General features: G+C 47.8%; 1 protein-coding gene across 1 annotated transcript in view; it reads left to right on the top strand.

Annotated features, from left to right (window-relative positions):
* LOC122544236 (sialoadhesin-like) overlaps positions 1-26,257 on the top strand; it is a 92,034-nt gene that overhangs the window by 22,247 nt on the left and 43,530 nt on the right. Inside the window, 9 exon segments of the mRNA XM_087980946.1 lie at positions 2,292-2,585; positions 3,278-3,559; positions 6,589-6,870; positions 10,613-10,888; positions 12,219-12,512; positions 17,003-17,099; positions 17,387-17,468; positions 18,704-18,966; positions 19,560-19,754. Coding sequence (XP_087837072.1) covers positions 2,292-2,585; positions 3,278-3,559; positions 6,589-6,870; positions 10,613-10,888; positions 12,219-12,512; positions 17,003-17,099; positions 17,387-17,468; positions 18,704-18,966; positions 19,560-19,754 — 2,065 coding nt within the window.

Here is a 26,257-nt window from a genome sequence, read left to right as displayed (position 1 = left end):
TGACAGTTTTTGGGTGTAAAATAGGCCTTGAATTTAGAAAATCCCACGACAGAAGTAGCCTTTGTGTCTGCTCTCTTTCTTCTGAAAGTCCTTTCATCATAGAGATCTCGGAGAGACTTATAAAATTCTAACAGGACTACATAGGTTCGATACAGGGAGGATGTTCCCAATGGTGGGTGTGTCCAGAGCCCGGGGGGTGGGGGTGGAGTCACAGTTTGAGGATTCAGGATGGGCCATTTAGGATGGAGATGCAGAGACATGTCTTCACCCAGAGAGTGGGAGCCTGTGGGATTCATTACCACGGGAAGGAACTGATGCCAGAACATTGAATTTATTCAGGAGGTGGCTGGATATAACATTGGGGGCGAATGGGGTCAAAGGTTATGGGGAGAAGGCTATTGAGTTGGACGATTAGCCATGATGGTGATGAATGGTGGAGCAGGATCGAAGGGCTGAATGGCCTCCTCCTGCTCCTATCTTCTGTGTTTCTATGGTTCTGTAGTTTGTCATGTGAAAGAACATTGGGAAGCCTCATCAGCACGTGTGCGTAGTTCTTAAATGAGAAGTTGGAAATGTAAGGGATCACATATTTTTACTTTTTGAATGATAATCTGAAATGGAAGTTAGACACTGCTATGTCGCTGAGAGACCAGGAGGGTTTTACAACTTGGATAAATTAAATGGGGCACATGTTTAGCTGTGCAAGTCGCTTTTGGAACCAGTGTCAGCAATACTTAGAGTTAAGGAAAGACTTCCGGACGATAGTCCTTGGATGGGTTGAGCTGCAGTTTGCTACAAATCTGCAGGTGCTGGGTAGCCAGAGACATCCAGACTCTGCAAATTGTAAACAGCCCTCTCTCCCCTGTCCTCTCTCCATGTGATTGAAAAGACAAGAAAACAAGATTAAAAGAAACATTCGAATAAGAAAGAACCAGGTCCATTGAATCAGCTGTCGAAGTGAAGAATGACCATCATTGCTCAGCCAAAAGAGACTGTGAGAGACAATTTAACCCAGACTTGTGATCTGGAGTTCTGATTTCCAGAATTTTCTTCCCTGTCTGATTTCGTTTACCACCCAATATATCTGTGCCAGACTATCTGGCTTGCCTTAATCATGAATAAGATTGTGTCTGTTTGTCCAAGGTGAATCGTAGTTGATTATAGATATTTTTTTCCCTACTCCTGTTTAAGGTAGAGTATGTAATAAATAAAAGGAGTTATTTTCTGTTAATGACAGAACTTGGTGTGAATTGTATTTGTCCTCAGCTGTCAGTGAGGCAAATTGGTGCTCAAATTGGGAATTTATACATTTGGTGATGGCTTGTAGAATACTGGAATCTGAATATTGGTGCACTTTTCCCAGTTAAGTTATGATAGAAACTACACTGTTGTTTCCAGAAAACCATTCCTCAAGCAGTTATAACTGATCCACAAACACATCCCAGTGTAAGCTGATTGTGTGGAAAGCAACACTGACTACAGATCAACACTTGGGACAATCTATGACTAACTGCATTTTGCAAACATAGCTGTACATAACCAAGATATTTCGAAGGTAAAACTTTGCAGAGAACGTGTGTGAGTGTGTGATTTCGTTACAATTAAGGAGCATAGTTGTGTATATTTGCACATTTTAAGCTTTCTGTTAACATCATTTGATCTTTGGTTGTGTAAAATTCTTTGCAATAACTTGGTTAATTTAAGGAACCTGGAGCACTTGATTTTGATATTGATCTTTATGCAGTTTGATGATACATACAATATCTTCTGGTGAATTAAGCTCAAATCATATGGCCAGAGAAGGGGTGCAGCAAGGAAATGAAGCAGTTCATCATGTTGAACAGGGTTATAATGTAAAAGAAAGACTTGCATTTCAAGAACACCTTTCACCAGCTCAGAATGCCTCGAATTGAATCAAAGGCAATGAAACAGTAATTTAATTTTTGTGCCACTGTACTACACGAAACATAGAGCATATTTGAGAAAAGCAAGCTGTGAAACACAGGAATGAAATATCTCAGACTGTGATAAACCAGTGAACATTAAGCTCTGGTCAGCTCCTCCATCTTCATCCAGGGTCAGCAATCCCCTGTCTTGGAATGAAAGTGTTTTAAGTTGAGGAACAGATACACTGCCTAAAAGGATGACATTATTTTCAGATCATTGTAAACTCTCATATCTAATGTCATCATTATAAACTTGCTTTCATTTGTGGGACTGTGATTTCTATTTCAGCAGCTGCTTCACGTTATAGTTACTGAAAATATATTTATCCTCTCACTGTCTGTTAGATTTTACAGATAAACCCGCAATATTCCCCGTGCAAATTATTGCAGGAAAGCATGTGAGATTAAGGTGCACTTTCAACACAACATGCAGTGGAACAGCACCCACCCTAACCTGGGACACTCCTACCATCGTACGTGGATCAGTCTCAAACACCATAACTCAGCATGGTGTCACTCTGACTTATACTTCAGTTCTGAGCCTGACACCATCACTCAGACACCAGGGACAAACTCTAACCTGCAGAGTGAGTTATTCAACCGTTTCATCAGAGCAGACCTTCGTACTGACAGTGCAATGTAAGTATCGACGCAGCACTCCCTCAGCACTGGCCTTCCGACAATGCGGCACTCCCTCAGCACTGACCATCCGACAGTGCCCACTCCCTCAGAACTGACCCTTCGACAGTGCCCACTCCCTCAGAACTGACCCTCCGACAGTGCGTACTCCCTCAGCACTGACCCTCCGACAGTGCCCACCCCCTCAGCACTGACCCTCCGACAGTGCCCACTCCCTCAGCACGGACCTTCCGACAGTGCGGCACTCCCTCAGCACTGGCCTTCCGACAGTGTGGCACTCCCTCAGCACTGACCCTCCGACAGTGCCCACTCCCTCAGCACTGACCCTCCGACAGTGCCCACTCCCTCAGCACTGACCCTCCGACAGTGCAGCACTCCCTCAGCACTGACCCTCCGATAGTGCGGCACTCCCTCAGCACTGACCCTCCGATAGTGCGGCACTCCCCCAGCACTGACCCTCTGACTGTGCAGCCGAACCTCAGCACTGACCCTCTGAGACCATTGGGCTTTCTCCATAATGACCCTATGAGTTTGCTGTAACCCCTCGTATTGAACTATAGTGTCTACTTGGATGACGTACTTTGTGTCAAAAGAACCCGGATTGATATTATACCTTTTACAATCTCTGGGTCTTCAATCGAGTCTTGCTCTGTCCTGGGATTGCTCACAATATTCTCTTCCTTTGTTTTTAGATGCACCAGAGGGTCTCACAATTACTTCCCTCAATGGGATGAAAGATTCATCAATCAATACAATCCAGGGGGAGTCTGCAGTGATAATCTGCTCTGTCAGGAGTTACCCAGCTTCTAACCTGATGTGGAGACATCTTAATGCCATAATGACGAGAACAAGTTCCAGCAATGAGCTGTGGTTGGTGATTCCTAATGTTACGTCCAGGGAGGCTGGAGACTATCAGTGTGTGGCAGAGAATGAACATGGAACAGTGGAAGGCTCCATAACTATTACTGTGGAATGTGAGTGTACACAGACTTCAATCTCTCTGACACAGGTGGAGGGACAAGCGAAAACACACAAATACAGGGATGAAGGACACATTAAAGGACCAGACATCAATGTGCATGCACGCACACACACACCCACTCGTGCATAAACTGACATTCTGTCATGAATCTTATCCAATGTTTGCATTACTTTCATTATTTGGAAACAGAGATCCATGGATATGGGTCAGTTCTCTGACGAGCTTGTTTATGTACAAAACCAGAATATCAATTTGCAATAGTGAGGTCACAGTGTTAATTCCAAGACATCATGTGACTGCAATTGATGGCCTGGAACTGCCGTGGTAGTGGTAGATTAGATTCCCGACAGTGTGGAAACAGGCCCTTCAGCCTAACAAGTCCACACCAACCCTCCGCAGAGTAACCCACCCAGACCCATTTCTCTCTGAATAACGCACCTAACACTATGGGCAATTTAGCATGGTCAATTCACCTGGCCTGCACATCTTTGGACTGTGGGAGGAAACCAGAGCACCCAGAGGAAACCCACGCAGATACGGGGAGAATGTGCAAACTCCAGACAGACAGTCACCTGAGACTGGAATCGAACCTGGGACCCTGGTGCTCCGAGGCACCGTGCATAAAATGGTTATATTGTTTAGTTTATAACAGGCAAGGTAAATATATCAAGGCTCTCTGTTTAGTTTTGACATCAGAGCAGAAACACAGCAGAGACACAGTAGAGTTGAATTCAGAAAGTTGAACAGCTTCTCCTGACAGCAGATCCAGTGCAAACAATCAGCTCAGCAGAAGGGGTTTCTAGTCTGTGAAGCTTTCTATCCAGGAGAGTTTGAGTAAAAAGCATCAAGTGTTTAGATTGAGCAGGTTCAGGCCTCCATAACTTTGAGAGACTTAAGGCCAGCAGACATGAGAAGGAATCATAGAATAAACACCAGACTTCAGAGTAAACAAATTCATAAACTAATGATTTAAAGAGCTGAAAGAGAATGACATTTCTATGGAATTAGAGTCTCTGTAATGACAGTGTGATGAAACAGGTTGGAACTTTGTTTTGCTGATTATTTTAAGAGCTTCCTAACTGTTTTCTGTATAAATATAGCTTTCTTTGGCAGTAGACAGCTTGCGTATTGCTGGAAAAAAATCACATTTTGTTAAAGTCTTTCATCTTGCACTCATCAGGACAGTTTGCAAGATTGCAAATTCAAGTAGGAAACCAACTTTTATTGTGCATGAGAGGATTGATTTGACGAATGGACTCTTAGTGATAGTGGTGTGACATGGAAGATTCAGAGTGTCATACATAAAGCATAGGAACAGACCCTATGGTCCAACCAATCCATGCTGACCATAATCCCAAACTGAACTATTTCACCTCGCTGAACCCTCCCAAGCTGGAGAAGGTTCAGAAGAGATTTACCAGGATGTTGTGGGAATGGACAGTTTGAGTTATCAGCAGAGCTGGATAGGCTGGGACTTACTTCACTGGAGTGTAGGAGGTTGAGAAGTGACCTGACAGAGGTTTATAAAATCATGAGGGTAGAGATAAGGTGAGTGGCAAATGTCTTTTCCCCAGGGAGGGGAATTTCAAGGCTGGGGGGCATGTTTTTAAGATGAGAGGAGAAAGGTTTTAAAAAGACATTGGGGACAATTCCTTTACACTGAGAGTGGTTCATATGTGGAATGAACTTTGAGAGGAAGTGGTGGAGATGGGTATAACTGCAACATTGAAAAGACATTTGGATAAGCACATGAATAAGAAATGTTTGGAGGGATATGGGTCAAGTGCAGGCAGATGGGACTCGTTTCGTTTGGGATTAAGGTCAGCATGGACTGGTCTGTTTCCATGCTGTATGACTCTACAATGTGTCACTTTTTATTCTTTCTGCTATAATCGATAATTTCACCCACTGTACCTAGTATGTTACTCACTTCATCTATCTATACCCTTTGTAGGTTGTGTTTGTTTTCCTCAGAACTTACTTTCCTACTTATCTTTGTGTCCAGAACAAATTTAGTTACTGTATATTCAATTCCTTCATTCAAATCATTTCTAGAAATTGTGAACATTTGAGGACCCAGCACCAGTCCCTTGTGGCACACTGCTGGTGACAATCTGTGAAGAGAAAGTAGAGTTGAGGTTTCAGGTCTAGTAGCCCTTCATCAGAACTCTCTTTGTCTGTGTGAAATGCAGCGAGGTGTTGACCGACCAGGATAGCCATTCGCCTGCAGGATGGCCTAGATACATCCTTTTTCAGCATTAAACTTCTTTAATTAACATTACAGGAATTTTCATAATGTCTGATGGTCAGTTTAGCCTGAGGATCAACACACCTCAGGGAAGAGGAGAGGATGAGAAGGCTGCACTCCCACAGTAGGAGAAAGTGAGGACTGCAGATGCTGGAGAGTTAGAGTCGAGAAGTGTGGAAGTGAAAAAGCACAACAGATCAGGCAGTATCTAAGGACCAGGAGAGACGACATAAGCCCAAAATAAACTCAGTTGTTGTGGGAATTAAACCTGTGCTGTTGGTACATCACAGACCATGCATCCAGCTAACTGAGCTAACCAACCCCCAGCATCAACTGCAGTTCCTGTGAAAGTCTCGGCTCCTCAGACTTGTCCCCCTCTCTTGAGATGTGGTGACCTCACCACCAGGTTGTCTCTCTGTAATGAGATAGCAATCCTCCCATCCTTTGAGTCAATGCTGACTTTAACACTCACACACACACTCTCAAACACTCTCTCACACATTTCGCACACACATTCTCTCATGCACTCTCCCACACACCTGTTCTCACACACATACACTCTCCTACACACACACACACTCTCTCTCATGCACACACACAGATGCCACACAATGGAAGTTTACATAGTCTATGTCTACTGTAAATGTGACATTGCACCTTAGATTGAGATGAAGGTGACAGAGATCCATTGAGACAGCAGGTTCAGAGAGATGAACAATGGAGTCTTCCTGTGCTGTGTGATTACTCACAACATTTTCTTCCTTTGCTCTTAGATGCGCCAGAGAATCTCACAATTACTTCCCTTGATGGGATTAAAGATTCGTCAATCACTATAACTGAGGGAGACTCTGCACTGATAACCTGCTCTGTCAACAGCTTCCCAGCTTCAAACCTGACGTGGAAACATCTTGATGTCACAATGAACAGCACAAGTTCCCACAATGAGCTGTGGATGGAGATTCCTCACGTTACTCCCCGAGACACTGGACACTATCAGTGTGTGGCACAGAATGAACATGGGACAATGGAAGGCTCCTTATCCATCACAGTACAATGTGAGACTGCTGGTACATCTGTTCATTGTTACAATATGTACGTAAGTTAGCTCATTGAGCTGGAAGGTTTGTTTTCAGATGTTTCATCACCATGACTAGTTAATATCATCAGTGAGAGTCTCCGGTGCTGGTGGTATGGCCTCTCTTTATAGGTCTTGATTTCTTAAGATGGATGATGTCATTTCCGGTTCTTTTTTTCAAGGGAAGGTAGTTAGAATCTAAATTGATGTGGTTGTTGATGGAGTTCTGGCTGGAATGCCATGCCTCTAAGAATTCTCGTGCATGTCTTTGTTCCATCTGTCATAGATTGTGTGTTGTCCCAGTCAAAGTGGTGTCCTTCTTTGTCTGTATGTATGGAAACTAATGAGAGTGGGTCGTGTCTTTTGGTGACTAGTTGGTGTTCGTGTGTCCTTGTGCCAAGTTTCCTGCTTGTTTGTCCGATGTAGTGGTTTTGTTTTACAGTTCTTGCATGGTATTTTGTAAATGACATTGGTTTTGTTGGTAGTAGCTAATGGATCCCAGACTATAAATAGAAAGTTGGAACATGCCACCACCACTTCATCAGACGCTCTCAATGATGATGTTTCCTAGTCATGGTGACAAAACATCTGGAAACAAATCTTTCAGCTCAGTGAGCTAACTTACATACATATTCTCAACCTGAGCTATAAATCTTCTCGAAAATCGCCAACTGTTACAATATCTTTAGATGAGTTCTTGGCATTGTCTTATTTCCTCTTTGGATTTCTTCAAGCTTCTCTCATCCTTTTCTATTTTTTCCACAATTCCTCCAACAGTTGGGTCTGAGACAAGGGTCGTTCTTCATCGCTATGTCTGTATCTTCATGTCTGTGCTTATCTATCTCACTCTAACTGGACGTAACACCACTTTTGGCTCCTGATCTTCCAGTCTTTATCGAAGCCACTCACTTGTCTTGCTCTCCACCAGCTGAATCCGAACGTCCTCGCTGATACCTGCATTTTAAAATCTGTAACCCTCCTCTCTCCACTTTCTTCAGAATCCGATTCTCGTATCCATCGAGTATGACCCTCCGCATTAGTGACTGCTCCCGGTGTTTTATCAACCTCAGGCTGATGTTTTCAGATGTTGAGACTGAAATAACTGGCTACAGTGTTTGCTGCTGTTTTCCTAACCCACATTTCAGTCCTAGGTGTAACTTGGGTGTTTAACATAGACCCAAGTATTATCCACTCTCCTGACCTCAGTGCACCCAGTCTTGATATCCCCATTACTACTTAGCACCGTTCATTCATGTCCAGTTCATATGTCTCTCTGTGCCTTTTGTCTTGGTCCATTGTATTCACCAGCTCCTCCTTTGTTCTGTTTGTGTGTGTGATATCGTCTGCCAACCAGAGATTCGACAGCTACATCTCTACAAACAAATTAATATCCCCAAGAGACAGGCACGTGAATATGCTTAAAAACAGATACAAATGCTTCAAATGCCTTCCTCTTTTAATACACTCCTTATACTCACCCTCTGTGGACATGCTTTGGGTCAGTGGCTGAAGAGATCCTTGTCTGAAGCAGATGATAAATAAGAAAACAAAGTCTAGGAGCAGAAATAGCCCATTCAGACCATTGAGTCTGCTTCGCTACTCAGTGAGGTCATGGTTGATCTGAGGATGCTCCATTCCACTTTTCTGGCATAACCTTTGATTGCCTCACTAATTAAAATGCTGACTATCTGAATGTACTTAATGACCCTGTGGCAAAGAATTCCACAGATTCACTACCCAAGAGAGAAAAAATATCCTGCTCTTGTCTGTCCTAACTGGGGAGCTCCGTGCTCTAAAATTATGTCCCTCTGGTCCAAGGCACTCCCATGTGGGGAAACAAACTTCCCACATCTTTCCTGTCAAGTCCCCCTGGCCTCCTACATGTTTCAATAAGGTCGCCTCTCATTCTTTGAAACGCCAGTGTGTACATGCCCAACCTATTTAGCCTCTCCTCATAAAATAATCCCTCCACACCTGGGATCAGTTGAGTGAACCTTCTCTGGACTGTCCCCAGTATAGCTTTCCTTAGATAAGGCACCCCAACCTATTCACTATATTCCAGCTGTGATCTGATTCGTCTGTTGTGAAGTTTAAGCAAAACCTCCTTAATTTTACACTCCATTCCCTTTAAAGTAAAGGACCATATTCCATTTGCCTTCCCTATTATTTACTGAACTTGGATTTAGATTTTTTTGAGATGTATACCCAAGGACCAATTTATTACAAATCTAAATCCAAATCCACTGCCTCTCCTTTATCTATCCTGCTTGGTACTTCCTCAGAGAATTCTGAGATATTTGTTGGACATGATTTTCTCTTCCTCGGGCCATGTGGTCAGCATGGACAAGTTGGACCGAAGGGTCTGTTTCCATGCTGTACATCTCGATGATTCTATGACCCCCAAATCCCTCCATGTTGCAGCTTTCTGTGTTTTTTCTCCATTTAAATGGCACTGAGCTTCTCTAATCTTGCTGCCAAAGTGCACAATCCCATACCTTCCCATATTATATTCCACCTGACATATTTTTGCCCACCAGTTTAGTCTGTCTGTATTCCTCTACAGGCTCTTTGTGCCATTCTCACCACGTGCCTGCCCACCTATCTTTACATCGCTTGCAAATTTGGTTACAGTGCCTTCACCATCGGTGGCTCAGTGGTTAGCACTGCTGCCTCACAGCACCAGTGATCCAGGTTCAATTCCCACCCCGGGTGACTGTGTGGAGTTTGTACATTCTCCCTGCCTCCACATGGGTTTATGGGTGGCACAGTGTTTAGCACTGCTGCCTCACAGTGCCAGGGACCCGAGTTCAATTCCCGTCTCAGGTGACTGACTGTGTGGAGTTTGCACATTCTCCCTGTGTCTGCGTGGGTTTCCTCTGGTTTCCTCCCACAGTCCAAAGATGTGCAGGTCAGGTGAATTGGCCATGCTAAATTGCCCAAAGTGTTAGGTGAAGGGATAAATGTAGGGGGATGGGTCTGGGTGGGTTGCGCGTCGGTGTGTACTTGTTGGGCCGAAGGGCCTGTTTCCACACTGTAAGTAATCATCATCATCCGTATCATTGACATTTATTGTAAATAATTGCACTCCAGTATTGATCCTTGTAGCATTTCACTTGTTACAGATTGCCAATCTGAAAATGCTTCCCCCGCCCCAGCCCCATCCTAACCCTCAGTTTTTTACGAGTTAACCAATCCTCTCTCTGTGTGAATTTCCAATCTCTAACACCATGGGCTCTTAATGACTTGAACCTTATCAAGCACCTTCTGAAAACCCAAATATTTTATATCCATTGCCTCTGCTTGATCTCTCCTGCTTGTTACCTCCACAAAGAATTCTGAGATATTGTTAGACATGATTTTCTCTCCCTTGGGCCATGATCAATCTGTTTGATCGTGTTTTGTATTTCTAAACACTGTGCCATTACAGCCTTTCAAATAGGCTCTAAAATGTTCCTAATAACAAATGTTACCTCACTAGCTCACAGTTATCTGATTTTGGTCTCCTTCCCTTTTACAATAAAGATGTTACACTGGCAGTATTCCTAATGCCTGGAATTTTTCCCAGAAAATGAGTAAGGGATTTCCAGAGCGTAGAGCTCCAGGCAGTTGAAGGTGGAGCAGTGGATATCAGGAAATACTCATGAGGCTGGAAGAGTGTGGAGATCTCAGAGGGTTACAGTCTGTGGGAATTACCTGCTGATTCTCCTCTCTTCTTTTTGCAGATCCCCCACGGGAGACCACAGTGTCCATCAGTGGAGCACCAGGTGGGATCAGAGAGGGGCAGAATGTCACATTAACCTGCTCCAGTGAAAGTATCCCACCAATATCTCAGTACAGTTGGTTTAGGACTGAGGGAACCACCAGCATCCAGTTAAACACAAGCAGCCAGATTCTCTCCTTCACTCCAGTCACACGAGGGAATATTGCAGGGTTCTACTGCACAGTGACAAACCCATTGGGTAGCAGCAGCTCCAACATGACTCACCTGAATGTGGAATGTAAGCTTTTTACTGTCTGTCTGTCTCTCCTTAACAGTCAGGGATGGTCTGTCTGGCAGCAACTTACTCACTGTAGTTTAGATTACAGTAACCTCCTCACTGCTATAACCTGTCCTTCATTGAGATGCACAGAGTGATATCAGGATAGGCAACTAACAGCTCAAAGAGGGAGGTTTTTAAGCAGTATCTTAAATGAGGAGATAGAGACAGAGAGAACAGTGGAGAGGTTTAGAAGGGGAATACTCCAGCTAGGATGCACAGCAGCTGAAGGGTCAAGAGTGTGTTGCTGGGAAAGCACAGCAGGTCAGGCAGCATCCAAGGAGCAGGAGAATCGACGTTTCGGGCATAAGCCCTTCATCAGGAATTAGGCTTGTGGGCGGGGGCTGAGAGATAAAGGGGAGAGGGGTGGGTTGGGTAGATGAAAAAGCGATAGGTAGATGGAGGTGAGGGAGAAGGTGATAGGTCAGAGGAGGGAATGATGGACAGGTCCAGAGGGCAGTGCTGAGTTGGAGGCTTAGGACTGGGATAATGTGGAGCAGGGGAAATGAGGAAGCTGTTGATATCTACATTTATCCCGTTTCATTCTTCTCCAAGCGTCGGGTGGTAAAGGTTTGGCGGTGGAGAAGTCTTGACAGAGTTGGGAGGGAGAGAGATGAAGAGTTCAGCCATGGGGTTGGTGGGTGAGGGTGTCACAGAGATGTGCTCTGAAAGGATCTACAAGAGGGCCCCATTCCTGATGAAGGGCTTATGCCCGAAATGTCGATTCTCCTGCTCCTCGGATGCTGCCTGACCTGCTGTGCTTTCTCAGCAACACACACTCGACTCTGATCTCCAGCATCTGCCGTCCCACTTTCTCACAACAGCTGAAGACATGACTGCCAGTGACAGACGGATGGATATCAGAAGAGCCTTGAGAGATCAAAATTGTAGGAGGGTAGAGATAGCCAAGGGTTAATGGGAACTGGAGGAGGTGACATAGGGAGAGATGTAGGGGCTGCAGGAGGTGACAGAGGGATGTAGGGGCTGGCGGAGGTTACAGAGATGGGGAGGGATTTAGGGGCTGGCGGAGGTTACAGAGATGGGGAGGGATGTAGGGGCTGGAGGAGATTACAGAGATGGGGAGGGATGTTGGGGCTGGAGGAGGTCACACTGAGAGTGAGGTTTTGGTCAGTTGAGATAAGGGGGTAATGGTTGAATGATTGGCCAGGACAGCATTGCGATGCTCGAAAATTGGGGAATTTGTGACTGTTGGCGAGAGTTTAGGTGTTACTGTTCTATCTTCCATTCTAACTCTGCTAGTCTTGACTACTTGCTGTCCTTCCCACCTCAGATAAGCCAGAAATTTCTCGAGAGTCAAAATGTGCAGAGGGGGCAGCGGGGATCACCTGCGTCTGTGCGGCCAACTCCAACCCTCCGGCAGTTATCACCTGGCACCTGCCCCATGCCAACCTCAGCGGTAACCAAACACATGGAGGGTTTGTGTCTGAGCAGCTCCGAGAGGGGCATCTGGTGAAGGGGTTCCTAATCCTGACGGGACACCAGAATGAAGAGGAAGTGGTGGTATCCTGCTCAGTTCGAAACCCCCACGGAGCATCGTTGTTCAAGGCCTACCAGTGGCTCCAAGGTGGGATTGCTCTCTGTTTGACACCCACAATTCTAGACCCCCCTTCCTCACCCTCTCCATGTGTCTCTACTTCCTTTCAGATGCTCTTTCCCACCAGCCTTTTTGACCAACACATCTTCATGTGATTGACACAATACTGGATACGATTTGAGTCACGCCATTGAGAGGAAAAATGTCTGGAAGCATTACCTTCACACAAACGGGGGGTGGGAAATCTGCTACTGTGACCAACATACCTCCCCACCCGCCTCCCAAAATATCTTTCTTTCATTGAAAATAAATGTAGAAGAGAGGAGACTAGTGTAGCTGCCCTGCTAATAATTTAGAATTCTAGTAGGTGACTTGATTGAAGTTTGATAATATTGAGGTGACCAGACATAAGTGGACCAAGAGAATCCGGTCCTATTGTCATGATGTCCAGGACTGGGCTTTTTGACAGTGAAATGTGTTAGCACACAAGGTTGGTCAAAGTTTGGAACTGTCTTCCGCAACTGGCAATTGGTCGATTGGTGAAGGTAATGATACTAGGCGGAAGTGAGGACTGCACATGCTGGTGGTTCCTGATGAAGGGCTTCTGCCTGAAACGTCGATTTTACTGCTCCTCGGATGCACTTTTCCAGCACCACTCTAATCTTGAAGGTGATGATACATCTAGACTGTAAACGTTAGCTTGTTGTCTCTCCATGGATGCTTCCTGACCCGCTGTGATATCCAGCACTTTTGATTTCCCTTGATTGTTTGTCTGCCTGTCTAAACTAACTTTCTCAAGTGCGAGTGGAGGAGTATTCATCAGAATTTGACGCACAATGTCATTGTGTCTTGAGGTTTATAAACAGGCACAGAGTGTAAAATTAAGGAAGTGATGCTATACCTCTACAAATCATTGGTCAAGCCACAATTGGAGTACTGTGGTCATTTATGGGTACATGTTTTCAGGAAGGATGTGAAAGCTGTGGAGAGAGTGGTAGGAGACTTTATTTTTCGTAGAATCCCTATAGTGCATAAACAGGCCATTCCAGCCCAATAGGTCCATACCAACCCTTTTAATAGCATCTGACCCAGACCCATCTCCCTAACCTGTTCCTTTAACTCCCATGGCTCACTCACCTAACCTGCACATCCCTGGGCACTATGGGACAATTTCCTATGGCCAATCCACCCTAACCTGCACATCCCTGGGCACTATGGGACAATTTCTCATGGCCAATCCACCCTAACCTGCACATCCCTGGGCACTATGGGACAATTTCCCATGGCCAATCCACCTTAATCTGCACATCCCTGGACACTATGGGACAATTTCCTATGGCCAATCCACTCTAACCTGCACATCCCTGGACACTATGGGACAATTTCCCATGGCCAATCCACCCTAACCTGCAGATCCCTGGACACTATGGGACAATTCCCCTTGGCCAATCCACCCTAACCTGCACATCCCTGGGCACTATGGGACAATTTCTCATGGCCAATCCACCCTAACCTGCACATCCCTGGGCACTATGGGACAATTTCCCATGGCCAATCCACCTTAATCTGCACATCCCTGGACACTATGGGACAATTTCCTATGGCCAATCCACTCTAACCTGCAGATCCCTGGACACTATGGGACAATTTCCCAGGGCCAATCCACCCTAACCTGCAGATCCCTGGACACTATGGGACAATTTCCCATGGCCAATCCACCTTAATCTGCACATCCCTGGACACTATGGGACAATTTCCTATGGCCAATCCACTCTAACCTGCACATCCCTGGACACTATGGGACAATTTCCCATGGCCAATCCACCCTAACCTGCAGATCCCTGGACACTATGGGACAATTCCCCTTGGCCAATCCACCCTAACCTGCACATCCCTGGGCACTATGGGACAATTTCTCATGGCCAATCCACCCTAACCTGCACATCCCTGGGCACAATGGGACAATTTCCCACGGCCAATCCACCCTAACCTGTACATCCCTGGACACTATGGGACAATTTAGCATGGCCAATCCACCTTAATCTGCACATCCCTGGACACTATGGGACAATTTCCTATGGCCAATCCACTCTAACCTGCACATCCCTGGACACTATGGGACAATTTCCCATGGCCAATCCACCCTAACCTGCACATCCCTGGGCACAATGGGACAATTTCCCACGGCCAATCCACCCTAACCTGTACATCCCTGGACACTATGGGACAATTTAGCATGGCCAATCCACCTTAATCTGCACATCCCTGGACACTATGGGACAATTTCCTATGGCCAATCCACTCTAACCTGCACATCCCTGGGCACTATGGGACAATTCCCCATGGCCAATCCACCCTAACCTTCACATCTTTAGACTGTAGGAGGAAACTGGAGCACCCAGAGGAAACCCACGCAAACATGGGGAGGATGTGCAAACATTCAATTCTCCAAGGGTGGAATCAAACTGAGTTCTCTGGCACTATAAGGCAGCAGTGCTAACCACTGAGCCACCGTGCTGTTGAAATTTGCCACAATGATACTAGAAATAAGGGATTTCAGATACAAGGGCAGATTAGAGAAATTGGGCTTATTCTCAATGGAACAGAAAGGACAAAAGAAATGACCTGACTAAGGTGTTCAAAGTTATCAACAATTTTCCTTTTGAAAGGAAGGATGTGTTGGCATTGGCGATGGTCCAGGAGAGGTTTACAAGAATGACCCTGGAGGTGAAAGGCGTAACATATAAGGAGTGGTTGAGGACACCGGGGCTGTACTCGATGGAGTTTAGAAGGATGAGGCGGAGGATCTGATTGAAATGTACAGGATACTGAGAAACCTGAATAGAGTGGACATGGAGAAGAGTTTTCCACTAGTAGGAAAGACTAGGACCCAAGAGCACAACCTGAGTGATGGGGCGACCCTTTAGAACTGAGATATGGAGGAATTTCTTCAGCCAGACGGTGGGGAATCTGTGGGACTCTGCTACAGAGGGCTGCGGAGCCCAAATCATCAAATTTAAGACTGAGATAGATCGGTTCTTAATGAGTAAGGGGATCAAGGGTTACAGGGAGAAGGCAGGCAAGTGAGAGTGAGGAACATAGAAGCCATAATCGAATGGTGGAGCAGACCTGATGGGATGAGTGGCCTAACTCTGCCTCTTTCTCTTGTGGACTGATGATCTACCTATCAAGTCCTCTCAGAATCTTGTACATTTCAATAAGGTCACCTCTCGTTCTTCAAAACCTCAGTGGGCGGTACGGTGGCTCAGTGGTTAGCACTGCTTCCTCCCAGCGCCAGGTACACATGTTTGAATCCAGTCTCAGGCGACTGTCTGTGTGGAGTTTGCACATTTTCCTCCGGGTGCTGCGGTTTCCTCCCACTGTCCAAAGGTGTGCAGGTGGCACGGTGGCTCAGTGGTTAGCACTGATGTCTCACAGTGCCAGGAACCTGGGTTTGAATCCTGCATTGGGCGACTGTCTGTGTGGAGTTTGCACATTCTCCCCATGTCTGAGTGGGTTTCCTCCAGGTGCTCTGGTTTTCTCCCACAATCCAAAGGTGTGCAGGTCAGATGAATTGGCCATGGGAAATTGCCCACAGTGATAGGTGCATTAGTCAGGGTAAATATAGGCTAGGGGAATGGGTCTGGGTGGGTTACTCTTTGGAGGGACTTGGGCTGAAGGGCCTGTTTCCATACTGTAGCGAATCTAATCTAAGTTCAGGTGATTGGCATGCTAAGCTGCCCATCGTGCTCAGGGATGTGCAGGTTAGGTACATCAGTCAGCAGAAATGTAAAGTAATCAGGTAGAGAATGGATCTGGGTGGGTTACTCTTTGCAGGGTCGGTGTGGACTTGTTGGGCTAAATGGCCTGTTTCACACATTGTAGGGATTCTATGATTCTAATGAGTACGGGCCCAACTGAATCAGCCTCTCCTCATAAGACAATCCCTCCATATGTAGTATCAGCTGAGTGAACTTTCTCTGGTGCTAGACTATCCTTCTTGAGATAAGGGACCCCAAACTGTTCATTGTATTTCCAGTTGCCTAGTGCCTTCCATCATTGTAGTGAAAAGTCCCAACTCATACACTCTATTCCCTTTGAAATAAAGGCCAGCATTCCATTTTCCTTTCCCTATTACCTGCTGAACTTAGATGCTAGCTGAAACAAGGCTGCCAGTTCGTGCACAGCAAGATCCCACAAATGTGATCATGAGCTGACCATCAACTGCTTCAATGAGCTTGAGTTGTTGCATTGACGGAGATCATGAGGTGGGTCATGAATGTCCTGCTAGTGAAGGAAACCTGCCTCATCCCAGTCTGTGTGCACAGGTGACTCCAGCCTCTGAACTTCTGTCTCGATTTGTGTGGTTCAGGTCAAAAAAGCCCTCCACCTTCCCAAGGGACATTAAATGTCAACATTTCTGAAGAATAAATATTTAAAAACGGAGTGAATTGCTCCTCAATGTACACCAGGCCATCATTCCAAAACTAGAGCTCAGTAATTAATGGCTGTTTTTACAGGTAGAAATTCCAATAAATGGACATTGGGATTAGTCGTGGCTGGAGTCGTATTGAGTGTTTTCCTGGCTGGAATCTTAATTTTCCTGTGCGTGCGAAAGTAAGTGTGGATGCTTCATTCAATCTTACTCTGAGTATTTATTTCCACTTTCTTTCCAACAAGAGGTGACTGTTCCCATGGAGTAAAGCAGTTCTTCTGTAAGTGGTCCCGATGTCCCTACGATCCAGAGCGAGCCTTTCATTGTTGTGTGTCCAGATCAATAGCTATGAGTTGTTGTGAGGGAGGTGGATGCAAATTCAAGAGGAACTTCCAACTGTGTGATAGTATCTATGCTGCACTGACTCTCTGATGTACAATAACTACACTGTGATATTGTGCTATTGCAGGAGAAAGCCAACGACTGAGGAGGCACCTTCAAAGACCAATGACATTGCAATGATCTACAGTCAAATCTCTGTGAAGCACAAGGTACAGAGGGTGTTTGCACTCATACCAAACCATCAATCTCAGCATGTCCCAGACAAACAGTTAACCATTGATTCTCACCTATGGAGTCAACATGAGCTGAGCCAATCGAGCTCTCTCTCTGAAACAGCAGGTTGTAGTCTCAACATCGCACAGCTGAAGGCTTGAACCGTACATCAGGTCTGCACAATCGAAGTGTCAGCACTGAGGGAGCACCACACTGTCAGAGGGTCAGTGCTGAGGGAGTGGGCACTGTCGGAGGGTCAGTGAAGAGGGAGTGTCGCACTGTCAGAGGGTCAGTGCTGATGGAGTGGGCAGTGTCGGAGGGTCAGTGCTGAGGGAGCACCGCACTGTCGGAGGGTCAGTGCTGAGGGCGTGCCGCACTGTCAGAGAGTCAGTGCTGAGTGAGTGCTGCACTGTCGGAGGATCAGTGCTGATGGAGTGGGCACTGTCGGAGGGTCAGTGCTGAGGGAACGCCGCACTGTCGGAGGGTCAGTGCTGAGGGAGTGGGTCAGTGCTGAGGGAGTGCCGCACTGTCGGAGGGTCAGTGCTGAGGGAGCGCCACTGTCGGAGGGCCAGTGCTGAGGGAGCAGGCGCACGTTCAGAGTATCAGTGCTACAGGAGTGGACATGGTAAGAGGGTCAGCCCTGAGGGAGCACCAGCTGTTGGAGGGTCAGTGCTCAGGGAGAGCCACACTGTCGGAGGGTCAGCGCTGAGGTAGTGCCACACTGTCGGAGGGTCAGCGCTGAGGGAGTGGGCACTGTCGCAGGGTCACTGCTGAGGGAGCACAGCACTGTCAGAAGGTCAGTGCTGAGGAAGTGGGCCTTGTCGGAGGGTCAGTTTTATTCTGCCCTTCAGATGAGTCGTTAAACTGACAAGAGTTGCCTCTCAGGCAGGTGTAAAAGAATCCATGGCCACTCTTAGGAATTAAAGCTGTGATGGTCTCTCGCTGGTGTCCTGAACCTCTGGCTAAATTTTTGAACGAAATAATCTGGTTTAGTGACCCTTTACTGTTTGCAAGAGATTGTCATGTGCTAGATTTTGTACATTAGAACTGTGGTGGCACTTTAAGTAAAATATCTTTCAATTGGCTGTGAAGTGTCAAGGCTTATGTTTCAGTCTCAGAACTATGAAAGACAAGGTGACACCAACTGAACCATGACTTACTCTTTCGAGGCTGTGCAGTAATTTAAACCCTTTCCTGCCAATAAATGAAATCTGTTCCCATTTCTCTGCAGGGTTCACGGAACAGGGTACTCACTCACCCTCAGATCCCAACCAGGGACACAGCTGGAGAGACACGACAAGCTCGCCAGGATGTCTTTGAAGGTCCAGTGGGAGAAGCTGCTACACACCCTGATGGAACTGAGGACATTGTCTATGCCAATGCCAACTTGTCAAAGCTGCCCTGCGGTGACGGGACCATACAGAGGGGCGAGGAAACAGAATATGCAGAGATCAGATTCCAGCCCCAAACTGAGGGAAAAACAGGGAGGAAGGTGTGAGGAGTAGTTGCAGCTCTTAAGGTTAAATAACAATGAAGAGAAAATGACTTGTCTAACTTTGTTCTGAGACTGGAACACCCCACTTCGAGCTTTGCAGCTTCTAAAACACTGAGAAATTAATCAAAGTCTTCAGCTTCTGTACACGTGATTAAACCACTCAGACACGTCTGTGCCCATACATTTATCGTAAATGCCATATCCTGGAGAATAATGTTTGTAGGAGAAAGTTTGTAGGAATAATGTTTGTACCCAAGATAGTGCTTCCTGTTCTCACACGCCCTTCCTGTTAGCTAAGTTCATACTGAAATAACTGCACAGAGGCCAGCTTCCTGTCACCACGTTCCCTTTTATTTACATGTGACACTGATCCAGTTCCCTCAGAGCCAGCTCTTGGAGTGAACAGAACCCCTGAAACTCCTGTTTACATCTGTCAGCCCAGACTCCCTGTTTGGGGCTGTTAAACCGGTCCAGTCTGTGGGATCCACCTGGCTGACCTTGTGAGAATCAGTGCATCCTTCCCCTTTTAATTCCGGGGACGTAGACCTGTAGCCTTCTGCTTGTAGTCTCTCCTCTGGTATTTTCGCACTAGGTCTGGTTCCTCAGACTCAGCCTTGCATACAGCCGGCATGTCCCAAACTGTAGCCCATCACTCGCACTCGGAACACCTTGGAAGAAATGCATCCTCTTCTTCACACGCTAAAGGCGTGAAGACTCAGTGGGTCTCTTTTGCTACCTCGAGTCCGCCTACCAGCAACAACTACAATGGCTCGCCGGCCTGGATTCAGTGAAAACTTGAACCCTTTGGCTGAGGCTTGGTTTTGTTTTGGGGTTTTGCTGTGTGCTGACCTAGAGTCCCTCCGTTCAGGATGTGTCCTGAGTGAGGCTGTGCAGTTGCCTTCACTCAAGTGGCATTCCCCAAGCTCAGTCGGACTGGTGAGGGTGTCCACTTCCATCGGAATACCCTGTAACTCGTGCTCCACTGGCCATTTTCCAATGATAAATCCAGTTGAAGTACCTGTTTGAAAGTCCAGTTGGGCTTCAGCTAGGAGGTGTTTTTGCATGGTTATATCATTAATCCCATGTACCAAACACTCATTAAGGGTTAAACCAGAGTCACCAGAGCCAGTCATCTTAACCTCATCAAAAATCCAGACATGGATTCCCCTGGTAAAACCAATGGTGTATCAGAATCAGAGGAGGCTTTGGGTTGTTATATTCCTTAACTAAATCCATCAATTGGAAATGTTTTGGTTTCTGTTGCATCAGGATACATTCGGCTCCTAATAACCAAAAAAGCTGCAGGTCCGCAAGCTGTCGGAAGAATGGCTTTCTATCTGCCCCAGTGTCAGTTGCCTGGAAAAATCAACACATTCTTTCCACACACTGGGCCCAGTCTTCAACAACAGGATCGAATGAGTCAAGGTTCCTAAATAATGGCATGATGCCAGAAATATTTACACAGCTCAAAGACAACCGTTGTAAGTGAATTTCTTCAGGAATGTGCATAACTCTGCTACTGAAATAACTCCACACAGAGACCGGTATCCTGTCGCCAAGTCCCCCTTTATTAACACGTGGGCAGTGACACTGATCTAGTTTCCTCAGAGCCGCTCTCAGAGTGAACAGAACGACCGATACTGCTGTTTCTATCTGTCAGCCAGGGCTCCCTGATTGGGGCTGTTAACCCATTCCAATCAGGAAACTCAAATTCAGGAGCTTTACCTGGCTGACTTTATTACACACACTATGACTTCTCATGGAAATTTCCCGTGTAAACATGTCACGCTGCAACGACATCTTCCTGCCACTGGTGACGCTCAGTGATCACCGTTTTGGTTTTCTCAGACACTGGTAGTAACTGTCCTGTTGTTTTTAACCAGGCCCATTGGGGATTGGAGGGTCCTTATGATCCTGGCTGAGCAAGGTTCCAACATCCTCCTCCTCCCTTCAGCTGTGGTCACCCTCAGGTTAAAGTCTCCAAGTCGGAGGGTCAATGCTGAGGGAGCACCACACTGTCGGAGGGTCAATGCTGAGCGAGCACCACACTGTTGGAGGGTCAGTACTGAGGGAGTGCCTCACTGTCAGAGGGTCAGTGCTATGGGAGTGGCGCACTGTCGGGGGGTTAGTTCTGAGGGAATGCCGCACTGATGGAGGGTCGGTGCTGAGTGCCGCACTGTTGGGGGGTCAGTGCTGTGGGAGGATCAGTGCCGAAGGGGTACCATACTGTCGGAAGATCAGTGCTGAGGGAGTGCCGCACTGTCGGAGGGTCATTGCTGAGCGAGAACCGCACTGTCAAAGGGTCAGTACTGAGGGAGTGGTCACTGTCGGAGGTCAGTGCTGAGGGAGCGCCGCACTGTAAGAGGGTCAGCACTGAGGGAGCACCACACTGTCAGAGGATCATGCTGAGCGAGCGGGCACAGTTGAAGGGTCAGCGCTGAGGGAATGCCGCACTGTCAGAGGGTTGGTTCTGAGAGAGCGCCACACTGTTGAACGGTCAGAGCTGAGGGAGCACTATACTGTCAGAGGGTCAGTGCTGAGGGAGCACTATACTGTCAGAGGGTCAGTGCTGAGGGAGCGCTGTACTATCGGAGGGTCAGTGCTGAGGGAGCACCACACTGTTGGAGGGTCAGTGCTGAGGGAGTGCCGCACTGTCAGAAGGTTAGTGTCGAGGGAGTGCCGCTCTGTTGGAGGATCAGTGCTGAGAGAGCGACACACTGTCAGAGGGTTGCAGCTGAGGGAGTATCGTAATGTCGGAGGGTCAGTGCTGAGGGAGCGCAGTACTGTCGGAGGGTCAGTGCTGCAGGAGTGTTGCACTGTCGGAGGGTCAGTGCTGAGGGAGCGGGCACTGTTGGAGGGTCAGTGCTGAGGGAGAGCTTCACTGTCGGAGGGTCAGTGCTGAGGGAGTGGGCGCTGTGGGAGGGTCAGTGCTGTGGGAGGGTCAGTGCTGAGTGCGTGCCGCACTGTCGGAGGGTCAGTGCTGAGGGAATGGGCACTGTCGGAGGATCAGTGCTGAGGGAGTGGGCACTGTCAGAGGGTCAGTGCTGAGAGAGTGGGCACTGTCAGAGGGTCAATGCTGAGGGAGTGCCGCACTGTTGGAGAGTCAGTGCTGAGGGAGTGGGCACTGTTGGGGGGTCAGTGCTGAGGGAGTGCCGCACTGTCGGAGGGTCAGTGCTGAGGGAGTGGGCACTGTTGGAAAGTCAGTGCCGAGGGAGCACTGAATTGGCAGGAATGAACAGTGTCTGAGTAGTCTCTGAAAGGATGTGAGGCCTGGCAGTCACCATAGTTCTGTTTATAGAGTTTTGCTCTGCGCCATTTGATTGTTCCAATTCCTACATGACTATAGCAACCACTATTAAAGCTTTGAAGCTCTTGCAGACTTGTTGTTTATTTCAAAAATATACATTATTCATAAAAAGCCTTACATAACATACATAGTGACTGAGCAGTTCAATTCTGGACAGCGTTTACATATGCAGTATAAGCAAACCAAAGACATCTCTTGTTTGTTTAAATCTGTGTATGCATGTCGGAGGAGGGTCCGATAACTGAACTTACCTTCAGCAGGGAGACCTCAGACAGTGGTCTTTCCCCACTGTGCCTTAGCGGCAGCTGCCCCAAGCTTTCATGTGTCCCTCAGCATGTAGCCCGGAGCTTGGAACGTGCCAGTCTGCAACACTCGCTTAGGGCGAACTCTTTGTTGTGGGCAGAGCAAAGAGTGTCTTTCCCTGAGTTGATGGTCCTCCAGGCACAGTCGATGTTTGTCTTGGTGACAGACTGGAGAGTGCAGACTCCCACATCAGGGAGGTGGTGGAGTGTCCTTGTGACTTGCTGTGTGGCTGTATGGTCAGGCTAACTCTCTCTGTGTCTGTGCACTGCTGCTGCTGGGGGTGTGCTTTGTATCTGCTCAGGGTGGTTCACTGCTGACAGGTGGGGGAGGGATTGAAGCAGGCAAAACACGTTTTTGTTTCTCCCAAGTCCTGTCACGGAACTACAATTTAAATGTTGCCCAGCCAGAGAACAGCTTTGCAAACTTCATTTACTCATCCAGTCAGCCATCTGCAAACGCAGTGGAAAGTGCAGTTCCTGCTCCACACTGCCCTCCTTCCAGCCCCCTTTATCATCTCCTTCTCTTCCTTACCCTTGTGTATTTGTACAGTTTAACCCCCTTCAGTATATCGACAGGATAGATCTCCCAATCCCAGTGGGAGCAAATCCCACGTTTCTCCCTCTCACTCCCTGTGGGAGTCAGTCCCACATTCCCCCCCCCACTCCCTGTGGAAGTCAGTCCCACATTCCCAACACCCCCACTCCCTGTGGGAGTCGGTCCCACATTCTCAACCCCCCCACTCCCTGTGGGAGTCGGTCCCACATTCCCAACCCCCCACTCCCTGTGGGAGTCAGTCCCACAATCCCACCCCCACTCCCTGTGGGAGTTGGTCCCACATTCTCCCCCCCCCCAATCCCTGTGGGAGTCAGTCCCACATTCTCCCCCCCCCAATCCCTGTGGGAGTCAGTCCCACATTTCCCCCCCCCCCACTCCCTGTGGGAGCCAGTCCCACATTCCCCCCCACTCCCCGTGGGAGTCGGTCCCACATTCCCCCCCCCCACTCCCTGTGGGAGTCAGTCCCACATTCTCCCCCCACCGACTCCCTATGGGAATGAATGAATCCTACATTAACCGCACCCCCCTCCCCCCCCCCCCCCGCAATTCCCTGTGGGAGCATAATTCAGTTGGGATGTTCTTGGGTTTTCGGATAGATTAAATTATTCTGTATTCTTTTCTCTTTAGTTTGTGTTTCAGTTGGTAATCTTGGAAATAAACTCTGTTTTCTTTAAGACGAGGTGGTTGCATCAGCAGCATCTATCAAGGTTACACCCACTTAAAACAACCAGCAAAGTTCGGGTCTGGGCTACTTTATTGAAATGTTTTGAGGAGGTCTGGCCTGGTCCATAACAGGCCTCACCATTACTCTTACTAACCCCCCCAACCCCATTTCTTGATTTACGTGAGGAACGTTGGCAGATGAGACAATGTCAAACGAGCACCTCTCATACGGGTCAGGAGAGATGCGGGAAAGCCAAGGGAGTGATGACTTATCACCTGCAAGGCTGGGGTGCAGATAGGCGCATGATGGGAGCTGTCCTCTCAAGACTTAAATAAGGTAACACCCCTTTTCAAATTGTAGCTTAAAACATAGATTCCCAGTGACTTTTTAGTGACAGCAGTCAACCGATCAGCGCACTTTTCTGCTGCGCTATGAATTGTTGTTCCCTCTGTGTTCCTGAATCTGTCCTGACGAGACGATGTCAGCCTATTGCTAAGCAACTGGGAGCGCAAACACAGAGGTACAGAGCCCAAATCTTTTATTTTAAAATAAAGACTAAATGTACAGCCAGTGTGATTCTGCCAGTTAGTCTGGATGTCTGTGTGTGTGTGTGTCTGTGTATGTGTGTGTGCCTGTGTGTCTGTGTATGTGTGTGTGTCTGTGTATGTGTGTGTGCCTGTGTGTGTGTATGTGTGTCTGTGTATGTGTGTGTGTCTGTGTATATGTGTGTGTCTCTGTGTGTGTATGTGTGTGTATGTGTGTGTGTCTGTGTGAGTATGTATGTCTGTGTGTGTGTATGTCTCTGTGTATGTGTGTCAGTGTGTGTATCTGTTTGCGTGAGTGCGTGCATGAGTGTGTGCATCTGTGTGTGTGTGTCAGTGTGTGAGTGTGTGTATCTATGCGTGTCTGCGTGTGCATTAGTGTGTGTGTCTGTGTGTGTGTGCATGGGTGGGTGTGTCAGTGTGTGTGAGTGTGAGACTGTGTGTGTGTGCATGAGAAATTCCCCAGATACCTGATACCACTGAGTGCAGCAAAATGTGGAGCCAATAGCCAAAGACGACTCAGCTCTTCACCACTCGGCCCACGCGAAGGGAGGTACAACAACAACATTCAGGCCCATAGCGCCCATAAAACATCGGCGGGCAGCGACAGAGGGGCAAAAGTCGCGAACGCTGAGCCGAGCCACGCAGGGACATTTGAGGTCAGTGGGTCCAAACTCTGAGACAGAACTTTTAAGGAAGGTCTTAAAGAAAGAGGTAGAATGGGGGAAGTTCTCGGGAGGGAATTCCAGACTTCAGGAATCACAGGCTGCTGAGGGCAGGGGGTGTAGGGGCTGGAGGTGGTCACAGAGATAGGGAGGGGGTGTAGTGGCTGGAGGGGGTTACAGAGATAGGGAGAGGGTGTAGGGACTGGAGGGGGTTACAGAGATAGGGAGAGGGTGTCGGGGCCGGAGGGGGATTACAGAGATAGGGAGGGGGTGTAGGGACTGGAGGGGGTTACAGAGATAGGGAAGGGGTGTAGGGGCTGGAGGGGGTTACAGAGATAGGGAGAGGGTGTAGGGGCCGGAAGGGGTTACAGAGATAGGGAGGGGATGTAGGGGCTGGAGGGGGTTACAGAGATAGGGAAGGAGTGTAGGGGCTGGAGAGGGTTACAGAGATAGTAGGGGGTGTAGGGGCTGGAGGGGGTTACAAAGATAGGGAGGGGCTGTAGGAGCTGGAGGGCGTTACAGAGATAGGGAGGGAGTGTAGGGGCTGGAGAGGGTTACAGAGATAGTAGGGGGTGTAGGGGCTGGAGGGGGTTACAGAGATAGGGAGGGAGTGTAGGGACTGGAGGGGGTTACAGAGATAGGGAGGGAGTGTAGGGGCTGGAGGGGGTTACAGAGATAGGGAAGGGGTGTAGGGGCTGGAGGGGGCTACAGAGATAGGGAGGGGGTGTAGGGACTGGAGGGGGTTACAGAGATAGGGACGGGGTGTAGGGGCTGGAGGGGGTTACAGAGATAGGGAGGGGGGTGTAGGGGCTGGAGGGGGGTTACAGAGATAGGGAGGGGGTGTAGGAGCGTTGGAGCCTGTGACTCCCTGAGAATGGAGACGATCGTTCGTGTGCTGGTGATCGTGTCGGGGTGAAACCTGCTGGTGTCAGTAATCCCCGTCTCTGTCCCTCCCGTTCCCCATAGCCCTCACCTTGCCCTGTCTCACTCACCCCAGAACATGAAGTTCGCCTCCATCCCTCTCTCCGTCTCTCTGTGCGGAGACTGGCAGACCTGATGGCTTATTGAGCAATTTCTGCTCAGATACCGGAATTGTAGAATCTGCAGTTGTGGGTTTTGTTTTTAACCTGACAGAGGACTCAGTGTTTGCCACAAAACCCCACGTGATTCCCAGAATAGAGAAATTGTGTTTCTGGTGTTAGTGAAACTGTCTTTAGTGGTATTTGTCCGGCCCTTATAGCAGTGTCTGTACTC

This window comes from Chiloscyllium plagiosum, unplaced genomic scaffold (genome assembly GCF_037043375.1).
Source record: "Chiloscyllium plagiosum isolate Xiang-an unplaced genomic scaffold, Cpla_swu_hap1 HiC_scaffold_38, whole genome shotgun sequence".
NCBI lineage: Eukaryota > Metazoa > Chordata > Chondrichthyes > Orectolobiformes > Hemiscylliidae > Chiloscyllium > Chiloscyllium plagiosum.
The sequence above is the reverse complement of the archived record's forward strand: the minus strand, read 5'-3'. Positions and strand labels throughout refer to the sequence as shown.